Here is a 20,807-nt window from a genome sequence, read left to right on the forward strand (position 1 = left end):
GAGAGAGAGAGAGAGACCATTGTGGGAAACTCTTTTAATGAGGACCCTAAAGTTGAGAACTAGTTGAAGATTTTTCAGCTTATCTCACTTTTCGATCTTATATCCACATCTTGACCGTTCAGTTTATAGGTATTTATGAGTAGATCAAATTTTCAGCCATATTGAAAATCGTTAAGACATTTATAAGTGTGATTTACCAATTATAAACTTCAACGGTTCATGTTTGGCAAATTTGGTTCGTCCATTAATTTGATTTAGTTTGTTACCTTAACGACCACCGATTTGACTAAAAATTTGTAGGGTTGATCTACACATATAGACCTAAAAACTGAACGGATGAGATGCCAAGATGTGATCGAAAAATAGGTCTTTTAAACCATAAACCGAAAAGTCTTCAACTTACGAGTCCTCAGTAGAAGGGCTCTCGACCATTATGAAGCAATATTTATAAAAAGATACAATTGTTCTTATACAATCGTGCTTATAAGAGGTTTATATACCAATTAAGGAGGTGTGAATAAAATTTGTGTTAGCCAAACCAAAAGTGTTGCGTTTAATTTGAATTTTATAATTTTTGTTTCAATGGCTTTTAGTTTTCCACTTTAAATCATGTTAGATATCCATTTTGCATCACTGTATCCTTCTAAGACAACTAGATATTTGTATAGTCCAACCCATAACTTCGAGTGTACCTTAAGTACTTGCCAATGCATAGCTCTAGGATTACTCGTGTACATGCTTAGCTTCTTCACAACATAAGCTATGTTTGGTTTGTACAACTCGTTAAGTACATCACTTCCAATGACTCTGGACAATATGATTAAAGATTATTACTCAATCCTTTCGGTAATTTCAATCAAACACGACCAGGTAAGATGGTGAGGTTTTAGTGGAGCATGGCTCGCTTAAGTATATTGCCCAGCTCGATAGTTCTTGCCTAGACATCGTGTCCGATTGAGTAAGCTTAGTTGGAAAGATTGATAACCTTCCTTCCTATAGTTCATATGGAGCTTTCATTTTCCCTTTGGGCACCTTATTTAAAAGGTCATTGGCCATTAAATTGACATCTCCCCACATTTCGGGTGCCATATTTTGTTGAGTTAATTTTCAACCTCATTTTTATAGAGAACCTATTTCTTTATTCCCTCATCTTTGCTTTCCAGCAAATGCACACAACAATATTTTGTATTATTATCGATAAAGATGATAAATTATTTATTAAGATGATAAAGTATTTATTACCACCTCTTGTTTGCGTTAATCTCAAATCACATATATCACTATGGATTAGATCAAAGAGTTTTCAACGTTTTTCTTTGAAAGATGATCTTGTTAGTTTTGTCTCAAACCGAGTTTCACACTTATGTTTGATAAGTGATCATGTTAATTAGTCTTTGCAAAACATCGTAATTAACATATCCTAGTCTACCATCCCATAAAATGGAAGACTCAAGCATATAGGTGGAAAAGCTAGCTTCATTCATTTCCTTGACAATTCTCATTTAAATAATCCACCACCCATAGCTCTATATCATTTTGGACAAAACAAAAACGTCATTTACTGAGTCTAAACTCATACAGACCTTAGGAACATACAATTCTTTATTTGAAATTTCGTTCCTTTTCAGAGTTCATTTCATGAACCTGCTTTTCTAAACTTGGCTTGGTCATACCACAACTCAAGGTCTCCTATTCCGCAGTCAAAATCCTTGACTTCTTCCATGCTCTGTCCGTCAGACATGTTCTCATCAAGCAGAGGCCATTCACAGCTTGCAATACTCTCATTCTCGAAGTCAATTGCTGCTTCAAGACCTGCATGCTTAGTTACATTCTCATCATCATTAATCATGATGACTCCATGGTGTATGTCAGGCTATAATTTCATTTCATAATGTCGTCCTGAACATGACTCCCACATGCCTCCATATACATCTAACGCCCTCCAATAGTTGGCATATCTTGCACTATAGTTAACAAATGGTGCAAATCTTGACTTATCATTTGGGACTTTTCCATATCAAAGTGTGTAGCTCAAATGGATGACCAAGCAATACCTTTGCCCAATATGTCACAGCCTTGTGTGCTGCTGCTACTTTTACCGCCTCAATGGTGAAGTCTTCTGTCACATCCCGACCCTTAAATTTTTACCTTATTTATTAACTTGGTTATAATAAGAATTTTACCGTCTCCGTCATTAAGGTTATAATTTAATTGGCCATAGAGGTGTTTTGAGGGACGTTTATTTTCGGAGAATTATTTGTAGGAGAAAAATTTGACGACGGTAAAAATAGTAAATTTTAGCTAGTAAAAGGTAATTTTTACTAGGGTAATATTTTTTCGGGGTGTTTTATTTTGGAGTTGGGTTGGTTTAAGAGTGTTGGACCGGGTGGTGTGAGGCCCAAACACCACTTTTCTCTCTCTTCTTCTTCTCTTCCTCCCGATCTCTCTCCCTCTCCCGCTGCCCGATTTTCCGGCCGCCCGCCTGCCGCCGTCCGGCCACCGTTCGCCGCCGCTCCGGTCCCAAACTGTCGGTCTCCGACCCAGCTACCTCCCTGGACCGGTGACAGCCGCCCTAACTCCGCCGTGAAGGAGTTCTTCCCCCAAAAAGCGGCGACTGTCGTGGTGGTTCCTTCGCCGGAACTCCCTCGTCCGGCCGCCATAGCCAGCGATCCTTAGCTCGTTGTGAAGCCCTCCTCCCGTGCAGCAACTCCTCCAAAGGTCTCACTCCCTCTTGAGCTAGGTAAAGAGAAATTTGAGGTGGAAATTCTAAGGTTTTTATGATGTTTTCGTTCGATTGGCCTAGTTAGGCTTGGAATTGGGTGTTGTGCTAGTTAGGAAAGTTGTAGAGCATGATGAGAGGATTATTCTGTCAAAATTTCATAGGCATTGGAGGTCGCCGGAATCGGCCTCCGGCCGCCGCTGCCGACGGAGCCGCCGCTGTTTGGGAGTTTTGTATAATTTTAAATGTGGAATATTTAGGGGAGTTTATTGATATGAATTATGGAATTTTTGGATGAGTTTTGGATAGGTTTGTGAATTTCCGAAGTTTGGTAATTTTGGCGGATTAATAAGGTAGAATCCGGCCGTTGGATTAAAGTCGTATAATCTGTGGAAGAGTGTAGTTAAGGCTGCTGGTTTTAGTGTTGAGGTGTGGACCGTATCGAAGTTAGGCAATGATGAGCGTGAGTATGGCTCTCGGTTAATTTTGCCTATTTTGTTTAAATATTAGATTTTTAGTTAGGAAATTAATTATATATTTGTGCCAGGGTTCGAGGAAACCTCACTAGAGTGGCGATTTGGATTTCGTCGGGCTTATGCCTAAAGTTGTGAGTGGACTTTTGTTTTAAATAATATGCATGCAATGATTGATTTTTGAGCAATTTATTGTGTTGGAGCATTTGACGTCATTTTATTTTGACGATTTTATTTCTTTTGAAGAGTTACCGAAAATGGGATTTTCGGTGAATATAATTATATATTGATGAGGAGAGTATGTATATAAATGCTAGCTAGCCATATGTGTCTGTCCACCTTAATGGCGTAGCATATAGCTGCATTATGGTGTGACGTGAGCGTTGGACGTGAGCGTAGTAGCCCTATATAAGTGCCTAATTCATATAGGGGGTATGGACACATATTTATACACCCATCTGTCCACCTTAATGGCGTAGTGTAGCACCACATTAAGGCGTGACGTGAGCGTTGGACGCGAGCGTAATAGCCCTATATAGACCCATGAATTTATATAGGGAGTATGAACGTGTGTAAATACATACATATATTTTAGCCTGAGAGGCTCTATTTTATAAAGCTTTGGAGACTAGCCGGAGCTAGTCGTGTTATTGTCAGTTTATGAGATGAGAGCTTTTGAGCTTGTTGCATGCAGCATAATTTCTATGGAAATTAAAAATGGGAATGCATAAATATTTTTAATAAATTCATTTGTGTCCACTCACTCTAACGTTTTCAAATGTTTTCCCCTGGGCTCTTCGTTTTAAAATGCCCAGTTGCAGGTTAGCATAGTTGTAACACCTTGACCCAGGTGTTAAAAATATAAACGAATAAAATAAATAAGGAAATCCTAATTTGAAAATGAGATAGGATCTCATAATCAAACAAAACGACAAACATTTTTGTCGCATTTGGAACCTAAAATTTTGTTTGTTAATTTGCGGCTGCACCCAAAACTTGATCGGGCTGCCTACGTACCCTTTTAAAGGGATCAAGCAACTCGTAGTTCAACATTCTAATCTACAACTCTACCTTCCTAACCACCTCACATTTACCACCATAAGTCTAAAATCAAAACCATACTTATGCAATCATCAAACATGCATTCTTTCACCTTGAATCCAAGTTTGCTAAGCATTCTAACTAGTTTTTACTATGGACACCCATTAGATATACTATGGACACCCACTTCAACTAAAACCAATCCCAAATCCATACATAACACTCCAATATCCACTTCCATATATAAGCACAATCTAACAACTGTCTAACATTAATATTCTTATACCCGGTTATCAATTTTAACCGTTAATATTGCTAGTCTTCGGAAAATCCGAAACCTAACCAACATTACTCCAAAAATTGATAACTTTCCACCAATGGGTTTCTCTCATTTTTAGCAATTTAATAAGCATGAAAAACTGCCCAAAAAGTGACAGAACCGCCGCCAGCGACAGCCGGCCGGCGGCCAAACTCCGGCCACCTCCAATCGTCACCAAAATTTGACAGAACCTTCCTCTCAACCTTTCGAACAACTTTCATGAACAACACTAAGCTCAATTCTAGCTCTAAATAGTTCATTTGATCAAGAACAGTAAAACCCGATTTGGGGCTAAAAACCCTAAAATTTCAAAATCTCAAATTCTCCTCACACACCATGAACCGAGTTACAAGCTTCTATATGAATGTTGTACTAATCAAACCCAACTTAATCATATAGAGAACTCACCGATTGGTGGCCTGAGGAGGGAGAAATCCGGCTAAAACAGCCACGAACAGTCGCACCTTCTCGCAGTGATTTCTCCCAAACGGCGGCGAGAGGGACGTTGTCACCACTCTAGATCGATAGGTCTCCTCCTTAGCTTCTTGCCAATACCCGGATTGCCGCCCAATTCGGCCTGACGGCGGCGCACGAGGCAGAGAACAGTGGCGGAAGAGAGAGAATCGCGCGGGAGGAGGAGAGAAAGAGGTGAGGTAAGTTTTTGATTTTTCTACCTTCCACCTTCGGTAAGTTTCTCTTTTTATACTCTTCACCGAAACAGTAATCTCCCGTTTTTAGACCATAACTTTCTTATACGAACTCCGATTTGTGCGTGCCACGTGTCCACGAACTCGTATTAATGTTCTCTACGACTTCCATGCAGGAAGTTTTCCCAAATTATCGACTTAACGAAAAGTCAACTTTTTGGGTCCTTTAAGGTAAAACGGTTGCAAGGAACAATAATTGAAAATTTACTGTAACCTTCATAAATTCAAAGAACATAGCTTGTCGCTCTGGAAAATAATCCGGGCATACCGGTGAGCTCGTATAAACGTGTACCACAACTTCGGAGTTTTAAATCCACTATTTACCGTTTTCAGAAAAACTCGAAAACAAACTCGAGCAATCACTATTTAAATCTTCGAGCGCGAATAAAGAAAATCCGCGGTAACTCATAACCCCGAACAGTACCCTTTTAGGTATGAGGTATTACAATAGTTGAGGCCGAGCGTACATGGAGAAGAGGCATAGTCAATAGTATAGCTTCCGCTCATTTCTATTTATTTCTAGTTCCTCTCCTCTCAAGTAAAGTTGCTCTGAATATGTGGTTGTTGGTTTAGGATCTTTGTTAGATTAGTGAATCTATATTGGGAGATGTTGTGATTGTGGGGAGCACGAAGGCTCCAGGAGTTTATAAGGTTGGAGTTGGAACTTTTAGAAGTGCTTGCAGATGTTTTATTTAGGAAGGGTTGTCCATTTTCAAGGGAGGTTATGCCGAATTTTCGGTAAATTTTCTTTGGAGGTGGTCCCTGCAGGATTTACTTCGGGTTTCAGGATGAAATTCGGGGTGGGTCTTGACATCTTCAGTGTTTCCTTAGAGCTTCAAGTCTACCTCAGTCTCCAGGATATTGCCATCCTTCACTTGTGTTGCAGAGATATTTTTGTCTCTGCCGTCCGAATTGGATAGATATTGACACTCACCTCAACAAAGCTTTCAGATTCTTTAGCAACAATCAGTGTCACGTCCTTCTTGGAAACCAAGGGACTCGATGTGCTTTTAGGCACATGTGGTGCCTCAACACATCTTATCACTATTTTAGTGACATCCTGAATGACATCTTCATTCTTCGAGTGAATCTCATTGAACTTCTCAGGTTTTCCTCCATGTGAGAATGAGACATGTACAATGGCAGTCACATGGTCAGCACTTGGGTCGACTCTTTGGTTGTTTTATCAAATTGTCCAGAACCACTTTTGGTTGTCATTTTTGAAAACACACCCGTAAGTGTTAAATCTCTTAATATAAACATTTTTTCTTGAAGGAAACATATATATTAGCAATACATTTCGTAAGACAACATAATTCATGTAGGAAACCAATTCCGTTTATGCAACTGCCAATATAATTGTTCACCAATATATGCAATACCTATAATTTGTCTTAAGAAGATTGTAACAAGAAGAGGTTAGATATTGCAAATATATACACATAAATCCAATTTATAATTAAAAATAATTATAAATAATAAAATAATGAACATGAAACCAATTACTATGGACAATTTTTGGTTACCACTCTTGATTGAAGGAGAAGTGGAATTTATGGAAGCGAATCGAGTGTTTTGGAACACTTAGAATAAAAAACACAAATATCGTTTTATGCTACCAACTCGGATGTAGGACTAGATGAAAATGTATGAACAACTTTTGGTTACNCTTTGACTTGAACGGAGAAGCGAACGAAGTTTAGTAGGGAACGCGAATACGAGTGTCTTTGGAACACTTAGAACGAAAAACACAAATATCGTTTTATGCTACCAACTCGGATGTAGGACTAGATGAAAATGTTGAAGTCTAGTCGTGTATCTCACACATTTTCTTTAAGACAAATTATGTCTCCTCTATCGGTGCAAAATGATTGATGACATTTGTCTCCTCTATCATGACTCTAAACCACGAGGACCACTTGTAACTTTTACTCAATATTAAATTATCAAGGTTTTACTGTAGCAACGAGAAATAGAGGGTCAGAAACGTAAAATCGTAGCAGATGAAGAGAAAAAGAGTGGAGACAGAAACTTCGGGTTCGCTGTCTTCGGTGCTTCCAGCTCCGAGATAGACATAGACCAACTCCCAGCTGACATCACGGTCACAGAGACCCGATAACCCAATTGAAGAGCCCAAGTCTTATAGAGACCTAAGAACCCAATTCCAGAGATAAGAAGGAAGAAGGGTCTTCGGGTTTCCAGGTTTGTATTTTCTTTATTGTCACTGTTTCTGAAAATTGAGCCACCATTTTGCCTATGATCACTGCTTTCACTATTGTATTTAGCCCTACCTGAACTGCGATTGATTATAGAATACTGCATCATCAAATGAGCACATTTGGTGTTTCTAGCTTTACTGCAAGCTATGAATATGAGCATTTGGTGTAGCGTTTTCCAAATGAACTGTTGTGAACTTGACTCTGGGACTCTCTACAAATTTGAAAATTGGAGGAAAAGCTGTTGGACATAGTAATTAGTTGTAGTTTTGATCATTGACGTAGTATTTCTCTAGAGATAATTATGTTTTAGTTTGTATTTTTGAGGACCGAAAGTGAAAACTTGATACTTGGGTTGTTATGTATTCGAAATGGGGAGTTTGGGGATTGCAGGAGGTTGTTTGATGCAATTTCGGAGGTGAATGTTGTTTCGTTGGATGCGTTGTTTTGGTGTTATGTGCAGAGTGATTTCTTTGGGGAGCAATGGAATTGTTTTAGGAAATTGTGCTGAGTGGAATGAGGCCTATTGAGTTTTGGTTGCTGTCTCTTGCTTTCTTCGTGAGTAAGAAATTGTTGAGAATGGTAATGAGAAGTTGAAGATAAAGTGGCCACTGTTGGGTTGTACAGTTATTATGTTATTTTTTTTGCCAGAAATTCCTTCACCACGCACAAAGTGCAGGCATGAAGGCTAGTATCAATAAAACATGTATGTTTTATGTTGTGTGTTCGGTTGCCTGTGAAGAAAAGGCTTCCAGAACATGAGGCTATCAAGTATGCAAAAGTGTGGAGGAGGGCCAAATCGAGTGATTTATAAATGAGGTTATCACTCTTGCCCAAATCAACAATCAAAAGGTGATCAAGTTGTTGGACTAGCTACTGTTCGAGACTAGAGCTTCATTTTCGGTTTCTGGTAAAAAAAACAGGAAGATTTCCGTGCCTTGTTGCCTTATTGGCATCCTTATAGAGATATCAGCAGGTCTTGCTTATCTGCATTCTCAACCAAGCAGTCCTGGTGGTGTCCCCATTTCCAACATACATAAGTCAATCAATAAAAAAGAACAATCATAACTTCTCATTTCCTTTTGTCGCATAAATTACAAATTGGCCTATTTTGGATTCTGGCACCACAAGTTATGGAAGAAATCAGAGCTTGCACAGAGACACCTTGAGTTGTATAACCAAGAAAGGCTCATAATGGAAGAATCGGCTGGAGGGTAAAGGAATAGGCCAGTCGGAATCTTACAGTTCATAGTATTTGACAGAGAGTGGTACTTGATGGTAAATTAGAAAATAGGGCAATGGCCAATTGATAGGGTGAACGATTGGTAGCTAGCTAGCTACTTTAATTGTCATTTTCCTTTCTTGTTTTTCTATTTCTCTACTTTTACTTCTAATAATGCGAAGGTTTATGCAAAGTTTTTTTAAATTTCCTGGATATAGTATGCTGGGAAACCCAATGGGACAAAGCAGTCAATACTAAAGCTAGCAATCTTCTTCTGTTCTTCATGTAACTCATTTCCCTAGAACTATCTGCTTACAATTACTAGAAACGCTATGCTTACTTATTGGAACATATTAGGCTGAACCAAATAACTAAATTTCTATATCTGCTTAATTATGTAGAAAGTACAACAAGTAGTTGCACACCCAAATTTATTCAATAGAATCAGATTATATGGGGAGAGCCAGCATTCAGCTTTAGCCTTAGCAAGGTGGCATATCTAGCAAGGTGGCATATCTGGTGGTGGAGGTAAGATGTGTGCTTTAGGGTCCTTCCCATTTTTCACTATGAATGTCATATCCATGCCCCATGACATATGCCTATCCAGATGACAATGCATAAACCAAACTCCAGGATTGTCAGCCTTAAATCTGATGGTAGTCCACCCATTTACAGGGACAGCAATGGTGTTTCGAAGAGGAGGATCAACAAGATTGTACGTCAGAGGGTCCTTATCCTTGTCAAAGTTCCCGAGCCCCATTCCAACTACATAGAAACTGAAACCATGAAGATGCATTGGATGATCATCCCCTGCAACCAAATTAGTCCCCTGAAACACAAGCTCCACCGTTGCGTCGTATTCCAGTACCTTCACCTCTGTCCCTCGTTTTGGGGTCTGAAGGTACAGCGGCAAGTCCTGCGCTGTGAAGTTAAACAGCAAAGGCGGGGTTTTTGGAAACCGAGTTCCAAATGCCCCGTTGACATGGTAATAGTAAGCTTGTAGTATGTCAATGCTAGGGTTCACAAAGCTAATGTTGTTCACACTAGCGGCCAGGCGCGTCCCATTAGGCCCGGCGCAGGAATTATTGGGGCATGCAAACGTGTTGACGGAGACTGTAAAAAACAAGTGATTTGTAATCTTCAGTGGAACATCAATGGGGTGGTTTTTATCAGCCAAGCTCCTTAGACTACCACTGAAATGAACTGATGCATTAGTGTCATTGTGGGCAGGAAGATTAGGAAGCAAAGGTATTGAAGAAGGGGTATAGTTTCCTTTCGTTCCCCGATTCGTGTATTGTAGAAGGGCTCTGGTGGTGGTGTTATCATAAGGAACGGCGCCACCAACATAGGCTGTAGCAGCCATGTAGTAGTGGTTAGGGCTCTGATTAGCATGGAGCAAAAGATCCATGGTTTGGCCAGGTGAGATTGTGACATAATCGGTTGTGAAAGGCTTGGTGTAGCTAGCATCTGTGCCTACAACTGTGACTTTGTGATTGGCGATGGCGAAAAACAGTATCTCTTGCACAGCAGAGTTGATTAGTCTCAGTAGGTAGGTTTTGCCATAGTCAACCGTCACCTTGAACGTGTCTGCAAATCAGGCACATAATGATAGTTTTAGTGCACATAATGATACATACTTTCAAAAGGCACATAATGATAGTTTTAGTGCTTAGTAGGTGAAAGAATCTCAGTGCTGCAAATACCATACATGAGCAGAATAACATACTGATGTTGATATCTTTGAGTTCAGTTTAGGGCTTAAGCATCTTGATCTGTACCACTATATCAGTTTATCTGGCATTACGGCTCTATGTGACAGTAAACTAATTAGACTTAATTTCGCGTATGATTATCGGGTAGCTGGAGTTGGAATACTGACCTGATTTAGAGCATGGATAAAGATCACCAGGTTGGCCATTGATGAGGTAAGCGTCGGAGATATTAGGGTCCCCTCCGGTTTGAATAGTTCGAGTATAAAGCTTCCCTATATCTTCCTTCCACCACTCTCCTGCAATTTTCAATGTACAACTCAGTTCTTTACATTAGTCAAGTGATCAGAATGAATAGTTAGGATAATTGTGAGCTAACTACGTACCCAATATGATCGGAATTTCTGCATGAGGCTTGGGGAAAGGGTACTTGCTCTTCTTCGAGGGATATATGATGATGGCACCGTGGACAGTGGCTCGATCCCACTCGCTGTGAGCATGCCACCAAAGGGTGCCTTCCTCTGTCGAGAAGATGATCTTCTGGGTGAACTTGGCTCCTGGCTGAATAGGACACTGCGTGATATAATCCGGTCCGTCCGACCATGGATTCCTTGGTTGCGCAACGCCATGCCTGCTCGTGATTGAGTAGCTTGTTATATATGGATTGCAAAGTAGTAAAGTACAAGGAATCCGTGATCAAAAACCTAAGACAATCAAGCACCAACGCACCAGTGGAGAGTGATGTTACGACTGCCTCTGTTAATGACTTCGACGCTGATAGTGTGTCCTTTGTGAACGTACAACGTCGGTCCCGGAAACTGGCCGTTTACAGTCAGGATGTTCTTTGTGCTGCAGAGTCTTGTGTATGGAGTGTCTTCCACCTACGTACACATGTAGCTCGTAAAATCGATCGTAATATGAAACATACACAAAGCAAATGGGTGTGTACATAGAGGCAATACCACATTAGACATACCACAAAAGTGTAACGAGCTGGCCAAGCTTGGCAATGGAGGAGGAAGCCATTAACAGCAAATAACAACCCCAAAAGTTGCAGATGAATGCTAATTCTGGAAACCTCCTTCATGTTCAACACAACATGCACTAATAAACTACTTTCTAAAGATCCATGTATATATATATAGTGAGAGATGTATATATTCCTAGCTAGCTTTATGACTATTCACTAACAGTAGTAGTGGTCAGAATTTACCATAGAACTGGTGATGATTGATATGCTTGGAATCAAAATGCGACTTCTCTTGTGTTCTATCAGTGGTTATAATCAACTCGAAAACTTTGTAAAGTTCAGCTTTGACGAGTTAGATTACGTATACTTGCGGAGGGAAAGTATACGTAATTCTCTTATATTCTAGTTAGCTTTTACCTAGAATATATACCCAATTATTGTTTCCCAGAAATAGGCCAAGTTAGTTTTGTTCTTCCTATTACATTTTCAGAACGAATATAGCAGGGGGATTAATATATTTCATACAACTTTTTCCATTCAAGTCACACATATTCTTACTTTCCAACACTTTCTCCATATCCAAGTTATAATCTCGGGTCAAATATTGTTATTTGTCATAAATTTTCTACCATTTCCAGAAGAATGGATGAGAAAGGCTTATGAAAGTTGATTGATACTATTCAAATGTAGTAGTTACTTTACCTAGCTAGCTTGGCAAAGGTTTGAAATTCTTTTGATGAATCAACGAACTGATAAAGATGTATAACTAATATTCTTCGTAGTTAGAGAGTAGTAAGTAGTGAAAATGAGGCATACCTAATCCAACATCACCGAGATAATAGCTAAGCATTTTCATATTCTTTTCAACATAGATGATTGAAGTAAAGTGTTTCTTCACGTTAAGCAAGCACAGTGAAAGATGACTAGTGTTAGCTAGGTTTGGGTAATTTCAGATATCTTAGTTTATTTTGGCAATGAATGAAGACAATACTTTGAAGTTTGACCAATGAAGAAACAGTGCACTTGTCTACAATCCCAAAGACAATATCAATAGCAACTAGCAGTATCAATCTCTGTAGTTAGTTAGTTATATATCTTTGCTAACTTTGATTTCAGTTACACTACCTATTAGCAGTAACCTTGCTAAGGTTTCTGTATAATTTGTTGCACTTTCTGATTTCAGGTGCTTAGACTTGAACCATGAAAGAATCAAAACCTCAATCAGAGATCAACAAACTGATAACGAAGCTTGATCACGACGTAATAGTTATCGATTCGAATACCATGTATTTTCCCTTTCAGTCTTTATCTGGCTATCCTGCGTATCTCTTCAGCATACTAGAAGAGAAAGAAGCTAGTCCATTAGTTATCTGTAGAAAAACGTCAATTTTTAGTTATTCAAACAGAACTCGACTCCTTAAGTATTATATGTAATTATATAACAATCATTAGTCTCTATCTGGTTTAGTACATTACGTCTGTTAGTTAGCTGACCAACCAAAACAGATCTAGAAACAAGACGGCTGAAATTAGTACATTGACACAAAAACAAGAATCTACTTTAGAATCCCTACGTAACTTCAGCTTAGAATTCAAAGATGAACAGGAAGCAGAGTCAAATTAGCTTGTTGTTGTGTGCAAGAAGAAACTATGGCAACTTCGTACTTGTTAATTGATAGGTAGCAGTCATAGCATAATCAAAAGCAAGGTGGCTTGCTCAGTTGCCAATTCGGATGAATATACCAAGTCGGATGATTAACTGTTTAATCAGCTTACGTCTACCTCAGAGTCAATATTGATATTCTATCATGTTGGCAGTGCAATCTTGTGTAAATGCCACGAGGATGGTATATATCTCGTCGATTATAACCACCTTTCTTTCCATTCTCTGATGACGACTGCGGCGGCTGCCCCGGCAGCCGACGGGAATAGTTATCGGTATAACGAAAGGTATATAGATATACCGGCAAGCTCCCACCAAAACACATACAAGTTGTAAGAATTCGCTTCCATTCCGATTTCAGAGGCCAACAGCGTAGTGTGACAAAGCAACGAGACAATAGCAAACTCTAGCTCCATGATAAACAATGACGTTGAAGCAAGGATGGAAACAAGTTAACACTACGAAACATGAAAGACCTACTCGTTATTCGGAAGACCCATTTGAGAGATTAGCAAAAGGAGTTGGACCTTACAAGCTACTCCCTAAGCATTTTCACCAACTTTCGGCTTACTCCTAATTAACCTAGGCATTTTCACCAAAACAAGATCATCATTTCTGTTTTGCTAGTTTCAATTCCAGCGTCTTCAGTGAGCATATTAATAAATTTGTCAGCAACAGAACTGTAAAGCTTCCATTACATATTTATATCCAAATTACATATCAGTAACCACTCAGAGCAACTAGAATTCAGAAGAAACATAACCATCCATCAGTTCCCTGTTAAGTCCTATAACCACATCAATGGCAAAAGTTTTACTGAGATTGTGTTAAAGCTTGCAGATGAAAGTAGATTTCCCTTGCTCTATTACTCTACTTCAGGGGAGCCACCTGGGACCAGCTGCATTGTGCACATAATATTAATGTGTTAAAGCTTGCAGATGATAGTCAAAAGTGTAGATGATCAGATGAAAAGTTGAATGGGTCACATAAATTGGGATATTGGAATTTCTTAAGCAAATCTTTTGCCAGGGTTTTGAAACAAGGTCACATAAATTGTATCAACCACATGCATGCACAATGGGACTAAATTTAACTTCCAACCCAACACTTACAATGGCAATGTTGTTTCCGTTGAGTAAAATCTGATCAAGCTTGGTTATCCTTCTTCCTTCAGCAGTAATCTCACTGCAACACAAAACAGATGAGCACATGTTAAACAATATAAAGCTTTTCAATATTAGTAGGTACACGAATCATTTAGTCTAAACTGCACACGCGCATGCACAAAACCAAAATAACATGGAAAAAAGAAGAGGACGGGCCTGCCAAAATGAAAATGTTACTATCAAACATGCCTGCACTCTATTGAGAAGAGTTCCCAGCACCTCATATTCACAGAGAAGCCAAATAGCCAAACAATAAAACCAAAAATTTGAGGCTATTGAGTTCTCTAAGAGTCCGGACAACGGACTCGTCAAAAATATACAGACAACTACGTGTAAGACTAAATATGCACAGAAAAATTCAAAATTACATACCAAAGCAAACAAAAAGACTTCTTTCACATAGAACCTAAAGCTACGTGTAACAACTCTTTAAGTTCTTTCACCAAAGATTGAAGGTCACTAGCTCCCGCAGCTGAAATTGTTTAACTAAGCCATATAAAGGTTTCATCTTTCTTTTTGATAATCATATAAAGGTTTCATCTACATTAACCAATGAGAAGAGTTCTCAGATTCCAAAATCTATTTACCACCTTTATCTATTTGATTCCCTAAAAGCAACCTCCTGTGATTGCACTCTGTTAAACAGATATATCCAAGGTCAATCTTCCACCACTTCTGATCACAAAGAAGACTTTGTGAAAAGGATAGGCTCCGTATATTTGTCAAACATTTGTGCTTAAAGAAAAAGAAAAAGATTTTGTTAAACTGAAGTACATGTACAAAATAGTGGACATGCAATCCACTAAGAACTCCTGGATGCGCTAGTAGAAACACCAAAGCAAAGAAGAAAGAAATGGCAAGCATAAGAGCAGGAGAATTAACTCACTGCTGCAATTTGATCTAAATGAACAGGAAAAGCGTAACTACTAAAACTCAAAGAAATTGATGATCATAAAGAGTCCGAGAAAAGAACTCTATCCAACAGATAGTCAAACTCATCACCCCCTCCATTCAAATGACCCCTTAACACCACCATTCAGCACTTCTCCCTAAAACCAACCCCTTCTTTCTCTCTCTCCAAAGCAAAGTTGTATACCTATCACCAAGGCAAAACTGTATACTTATCACACCAACAATTGGCTGGAATGGCCACAGCTCGCATTACGTTCGCTACACACCCTTCCACAGAGCTAAAGCAATTGGACTTGGCTAAAAAGCGGATGCAAACTCCTGGCTGCTATACTGAGGAAAGATACAATCACAAGTATTCATTCTCCCATGTGCAGTGATCCAAACTAACACCAGAATTGGGATATAACCTTCAAAAATACAAAATATGGAATTCACAAACTGCTTAGGGTAAGATTGTCTAGAAATTCACCATACTCTCCAATAACCACCTTGTCTTGTCTACATCAGATAAGCTCGACATCCTCAATCTGAGAATACAAAGCAGAGAATCCATAAAATGCTGAGTAAAATTGTTAAGCAAATTCACCACACTCTCCAATATTCTCATCGTCTTGTCTTGTCTACGCCAGACAAGCTTAATATGCTCAATCTGATAAGAGAAGGACAAAAGCTCTCCAACTTCCAGATGTTTGAATCCTACTAAATCCAAAATCCAGGCAATGGTATGATACAAATATAATCCATATAATCGACTATATGTATGGGAAACAGCTATTAGCTACTCCATTTTCCACCAAATATCAGTCACAAGCCGAAAATGAAGTTCCTAGTAAAATTATAATCCACTTCCCAAGTAATTCTTCATTGCTTTACCCCTTCTCAAGTTCTCAGTAGTTTGTACCAAAGATTGGAGGCCTAGCTCCCCACCACTGAAACTGCTCAACTAAGGACCATGGAAAGGTATTGTCGATAACTAAATTAACCAATGAAGAGAGTTCCGAGATTCCACAATCTCTCTACACCCGTTTTATCTATTTGATTCCCTACGAGTAACTTCCTGTGATTACACTCTGTTAGACAGAGATAACCAAGGTCAATGTAGCTCTTCTGATTCCGAAACTCTACAGTGAAACTGATAGTCTGAATAACTTTGTCAAACATTTCTTGCTTTATAGAAAAATGTTGAACTAAAAGAAAATTTACAAAAGAGGGGACAGGAATAAGAGCATGAGAGTTAACTCACTGCTGCATTCTCTAAGTGAAACAAAGAAAAAAAAAAAAAAAGGAACTACAAAAAAATCAAAGAAATTAAAGCCCATCACTCCCAGAGACGAACTCTATCCCATGAATAGTGAAACCCATCGGTGGGGAACATAAGATCATGAGAATTAACTCACTGCTGCATTCTCCAACTGAACAGTAAAGAGGGAACCAAAAACTTTTTTAGAAAACTGAAGCCCATAAAGACTCCCACAAACTAACTCTATCCCACCCATCCCACACCCCTCCCCCTCTCTTATCCAAATTACCCAAAACACCACTATTAAGGCACTTCTCCCAAAACCAGCCCTTTCATTCTCCCCGTAAAACAATGATGTGTACCTATTACACCATTTATTAGCTGGAATGTCTGTTCACATTACATTGCCTAAACACCCTTCCAACGAGCTAAAACAATTGGACAGTACAAAAACACGGATGCACACTCTCCGCTTCAATACAACACTGACGGGAGAGATAATCACAAGTATTAACCTTCTGCAGTAATCCAAAATAACACCAGAAGTTTAGGACGGTATTCAGCCTTCCAAATTACAAAATAGGGAATCCATCAACTGCTTAGAGACTTAAAGTAAGATTGTCTAGAGAATTCAACATACTCTCCAACATCCACCTTCTCTTGTCTTGTCTTACATTGGACAAGCTCAATATTTCTTTGAGAATAGGACAAAAGCTCTACAACTTGATCAGACAAATACTTCTAAACCCAAAATCCCAGCTCAAAGAAGAGATAGAACCGTTGGTACATATCCTGCCAATGGTATGGTACATATATAATCTATGTAAATGAGAATACGAGGCAAACATCTATGTCCCCCACCCATTTCTCTTCCCAACAACTTACCCATTCCCATTTCCCCACCACATAATAGCACCAAGTGGATAATGACATAGTTCCTAATAAAGAATTGAAAACCATTAACCAATTCATAAAGTAATTCTTTCCACCTTCCTTTACCCCTTCTCATCTCAAATTCTCATTAATCATTCTAACCTGTTAGCTGCTCCGGTTGGGATCCGAGAAAGAGAAAGATAGTAGACAGGCTTACTACTCAGTATAGATAAAAAGTTTCTACCATGTGGCTTGTCCAATGTGGTTTTCCTTGGACCTTTATCCTAAATCTCTACTTACCAGTTTACATGCCAACACGCACTTAAGGTTAGCCCAAGTGGTAACAGAGGGTGAGGAAATAGGGGTTAGAACTACAATAAAATTGTCTCATGAAAAAAAGGTGGAAAAATTGTTATGTAAGTTTCAACAACACAGAGAGCATCCGTACAAATCACACTGAAATTTTTTTAAAGAAAAGAAAAATAGATATAAAAACAAAAAAATTTCCCACATAATTATTGATAATGTGTTTTACTTTGAACCCTAAACTGTTCAAAATCTCTAACACTCCATGAAATTCAGCTATGTTTAGCTTCACATAACAATGAACTACTGAATGAGGGTTTCCAATTGCACAAAAGGTCCAATCTTTATGCATTGTCTACTCCTTTTTCTTAATTTCCCAATTACTCAGTACGAAATGTAAAGCATTTGCAGACCTAAAGCGAGGAAAACCCCCCAAATTAGGGTTTAGAGGAGGAGGAGGAATACATACTACTCAGTGACATCTTCGAGAACCATGTTGACGTAGACATCGAAACCCCTGAGAGTGCCGACGAGCTCCTTGTCGCCCTTCATGATCACCCATATCTTCGACCCTATGCACCTGTCGATCAACTCTGCGCGTTTCAAACATTAGATTATTCTTCCGTCTCTGATTTTCATCGGAAGATTAAGAGAGCGAGAGAGAGAGAGAGAGTGAACAAACCTGAGGGCATTAGCGACGAGGGATTGTTGGCCATTTTGAGACAGGAAGCTTTGGAGGAGAGACTGAGTTGTGAAGTGAAGCTTATTCTTTGGTTTTTGTTCCAGCTCTTCTCTCATCCCTCTTTTATTTGGGGTCCGTGGACAATTATTATTATTATTATTATTTTTTTAAGAAAATAGATAATTTCATAAATTTATCTCTGAGGTGAGAATCGTCATATTGTCTTGCAAGTTGCAACCAAATACATACACGGCACAAACAAACTCTTATGCCTGACAAGTAACCAACGTTGTAGATATGCTCAATAAAGTAAGTTTAACATAAATGACATCAAACTATTTCTATTTAATTCTTTAAAGAGAAATATCAGTTGACAGTCCCCTCAGTCATTGTATAGCTAAATACAACTCAAGAATTAAATAAAAAAAACTACCCATCATTAGTTTAGGTGAAGCCAAGAGTTTTAAGCAAATTCCTTGCCCTTGTTAGTATGGCTAACCACTTTCTTTATCGTGAGGAAGGTGATACGCATAAGGGGAGGAGATGGTTTCTTTGACGACTTGGGAACCTTTTATTGTTGCTAGACTTCTCTTATCGAAATCAGAGTAGCTTCCAAGTCATTTTCACTTAATCCCAAAGATTCAGCCTATAAGGTTAGGACTCTTCCACCCGAAATAGTTATGAGCTTCTTGGCTGAAAGAATGTACCTGGTGGAGACCCCTTTTTAGAATGGGAGGGTTGCTCAGTTGTATCCACTAGAACATGTCCTTCCACCGACATTGTAGTTAGTGCTTCTGAAGTAGGAATCTTCTCTAGAGAATAGGAATACGTTCTCTTCCTTTTCATGCATGGTAAAAGGGAGAGAACACATCCAAGTTCATTGAAAATGGTTGATGAAGATTGAAGGTCAACCAGGCGTCAAGTGAGAGAATGCCCCAAGAGGAAAGATTGGGAAGAGTGTTTAATTGGGCCGCCTCCAATATTTCTCTAATTGCTCTGTGCAATCAACATCTCTATCGTGTAGTATTTTGTATTTAAGTCTATCAATGACATCCCTATATATTCAGCAATTATATTAAAGGTTTTTATGAGCGCAATTGAGACAGACACATATATCGTTTGTGATCTTATCGCTAATGGCTTGGTTCCCAAAAAGTTCAATATCTGAGTATTACACATCATGCATTGTGCGGAATTCACTCTGCATGAGGGAAACAATGATAACTTCGAAGCACGCCTAAATCGAGTCATTCTCCTTGCTTCTAGATGTGTTACATTCTCATCACTTAACAATATTCTTTGTCTTGCCATAACAACCCTGACAACCCATGTATTGTTAGGTTGCTATATATGTGTAAAACTTGTAAATCATTTATCAATCTATATATTTCGGTAGTCATACCTAACAAAGACAACTTGTAAATCATACTTTAATAATATCAAAAGCATGTACAATATTGAATCAAAGTCTCGAATAACACAAAAGTGAGTTCTGGTATAACTCTTTTGTCCATTAAAATCTACGGCAATAGTAATCAATCGAATTATAAAGTCCAATGAGATCAAAATTCAAGATAAGAAAATAAGAGTAATTTTTTATTTAACACTAAGAAAGAAAAGCACGTATAAGCAGACTCAAATTCTTTTTTTTTTTGAAGACATAAACAAGTCGTATTCAAAACAAATAGATTAAAACAGACTACAAAAGTACAAAGCATAAACTATCCAGACTACCCTTTTTGTTTCTTGACATATTTTAATTGACTAAAACCAAAAACATTCTACTGTTTCACATTGTTTAAGTCACACAATAGTAACTTGGAGTCTGCATAACACCTCATGAATGTAATGCAATAGACTAGGATATGCGCTTCTAACATCTTTGTCAAGCTTTAACAATGACTTATCTCCAAGATGCCTATATGCATTTCTTATGAGTTGGATGAGGTCCACTACATTTTGACCATCCTAACATCTTCTGTGACCCTTTTCATCCTTGTAATCGTAGACATTTCTCAAATTTTGACCTATTTTTTCGGGAGAAAATCTGCTGTCCCCATTTCCCTATCCCCTTACATGTCTCCCTTTTAAATTTCGACATGTGGCATTTGTATCCTAATCAGCTTTAACACCCTCTAACCTTGTTAACCTATTCAAACTCTAACCTAACTCTAACCCTAACCCAACTCTAACTCATCTCTAATTTATAATTTTATTATTATATTTACAAAACCACCAAATCGAAGAATGACTCTTCTTCTTCTTCTCTTCCGTCTTCTCGTCTATCTTCTTCTTCTATTTTGTCTTCTCTTTTGTCTTCTTCTTCTCTTTTGTCTTCTCTTCTGTCTTCTTCTTCTCTTCTGTCTTCTCTTCTGTCTTCTTCTCTTTCGTCTTCTCTTCTGTCTTCATCTTCTCTTTCATCTTCTTCTGAATACCGAACTTGAACGTGATCGAGACACTTGCCAATCATGGAACGTGAATTTCATACGCCATCAAACTCAAACAACGTAGCAATATCAACACAGGTGATTAATGGGTTTCCTTCTTTGATCACTATATATATATATAGCTTCTGTTTGGTAACCGTTT

The 20,807-nt window shown here is 38.6% G+C and overlaps 3 protein-coding genes across 3 annotated transcripts in view; 1 reads left to right on the top strand and 2 right to left on the bottom strand.

Annotated features, from left to right (window-relative positions):
* Positions 1-7,281: 7,281 nt before the first annotated feature.
* On the bottom strand, positions 7,282-11,506 carry LOC101291175 (laccase-15-like). Its single transcript, XM_004288054.1, has 5 exons — positions 11,383-11,506; positions 11,136-11,287; positions 10,793-11,037; positions 10,577-10,705; positions 7,282-10,284 (listed from the first exon to the last, which is right to left on the bottom strand). Exons 1-5 carry the CDS (start codon positions 11,491-11,493, stop codon positions 9,197-9,199), a joined length of 1,725 nt encoding a protein of 574 aa, XP_004288102.1. The 5' UTR covers positions 11,494-11,506; the 3' UTR covers positions 7,282-9,196.
* A 1,854-nt stretch (positions 11,507-13,360) lies between these two features.
* Positions 13,361-18,308, bottom strand: LOC101297956 (U6 snRNA-associated Sm-like protein LSm5-like). The gene is made up of 4 exons (XM_004288075.1): positions 18,219-18,308; positions 18,006-18,129; positions 14,152-14,224; positions 13,361-13,937 (listed from the first exon to the last, which is right to left on the bottom strand). The coding sequence occupies exons 1-4, from the start codon at positions 18,250-18,252 to the stop codon at positions 13,905-13,907; spliced, it is 264 nt and encodes an 87-aa protein (XP_004288123.1). The 5' UTR covers positions 18,253-18,308; the 3' UTR covers positions 13,361-13,904.
* Positions 18,309-20,686: 2,378 nt separating this feature from the next.
* The window catches only part of LOC101313557 (protein FAR1-RELATED SEQUENCE 5-like), a 1,175-nt gene continuing 1,054 nt past the window's right edge, over positions 20,687-20,807 (top strand). Inside the window, exon 1 of the mRNA XM_004289227.1 lies at positions 20,687-20,743. Within this exon, the coding sequence (XP_004289275.1) occupies positions 20,687-20,743 (57 nt within the window). The remainder of the gene's footprint in view (positions 20,744-20,807) is intronic.

Source organism: Fragaria vesca, linkage group LG1 (genome assembly GCF_000184155.1).
Source record: "Fragaria vesca subsp. vesca linkage group LG1, FraVesHawaii_1.0, whole genome shotgun sequence".
Lineage (NCBI taxonomy): Eukaryota > Viridiplantae > Streptophyta > Magnoliopsida > Rosales > Rosaceae > Fragaria > Fragaria vesca.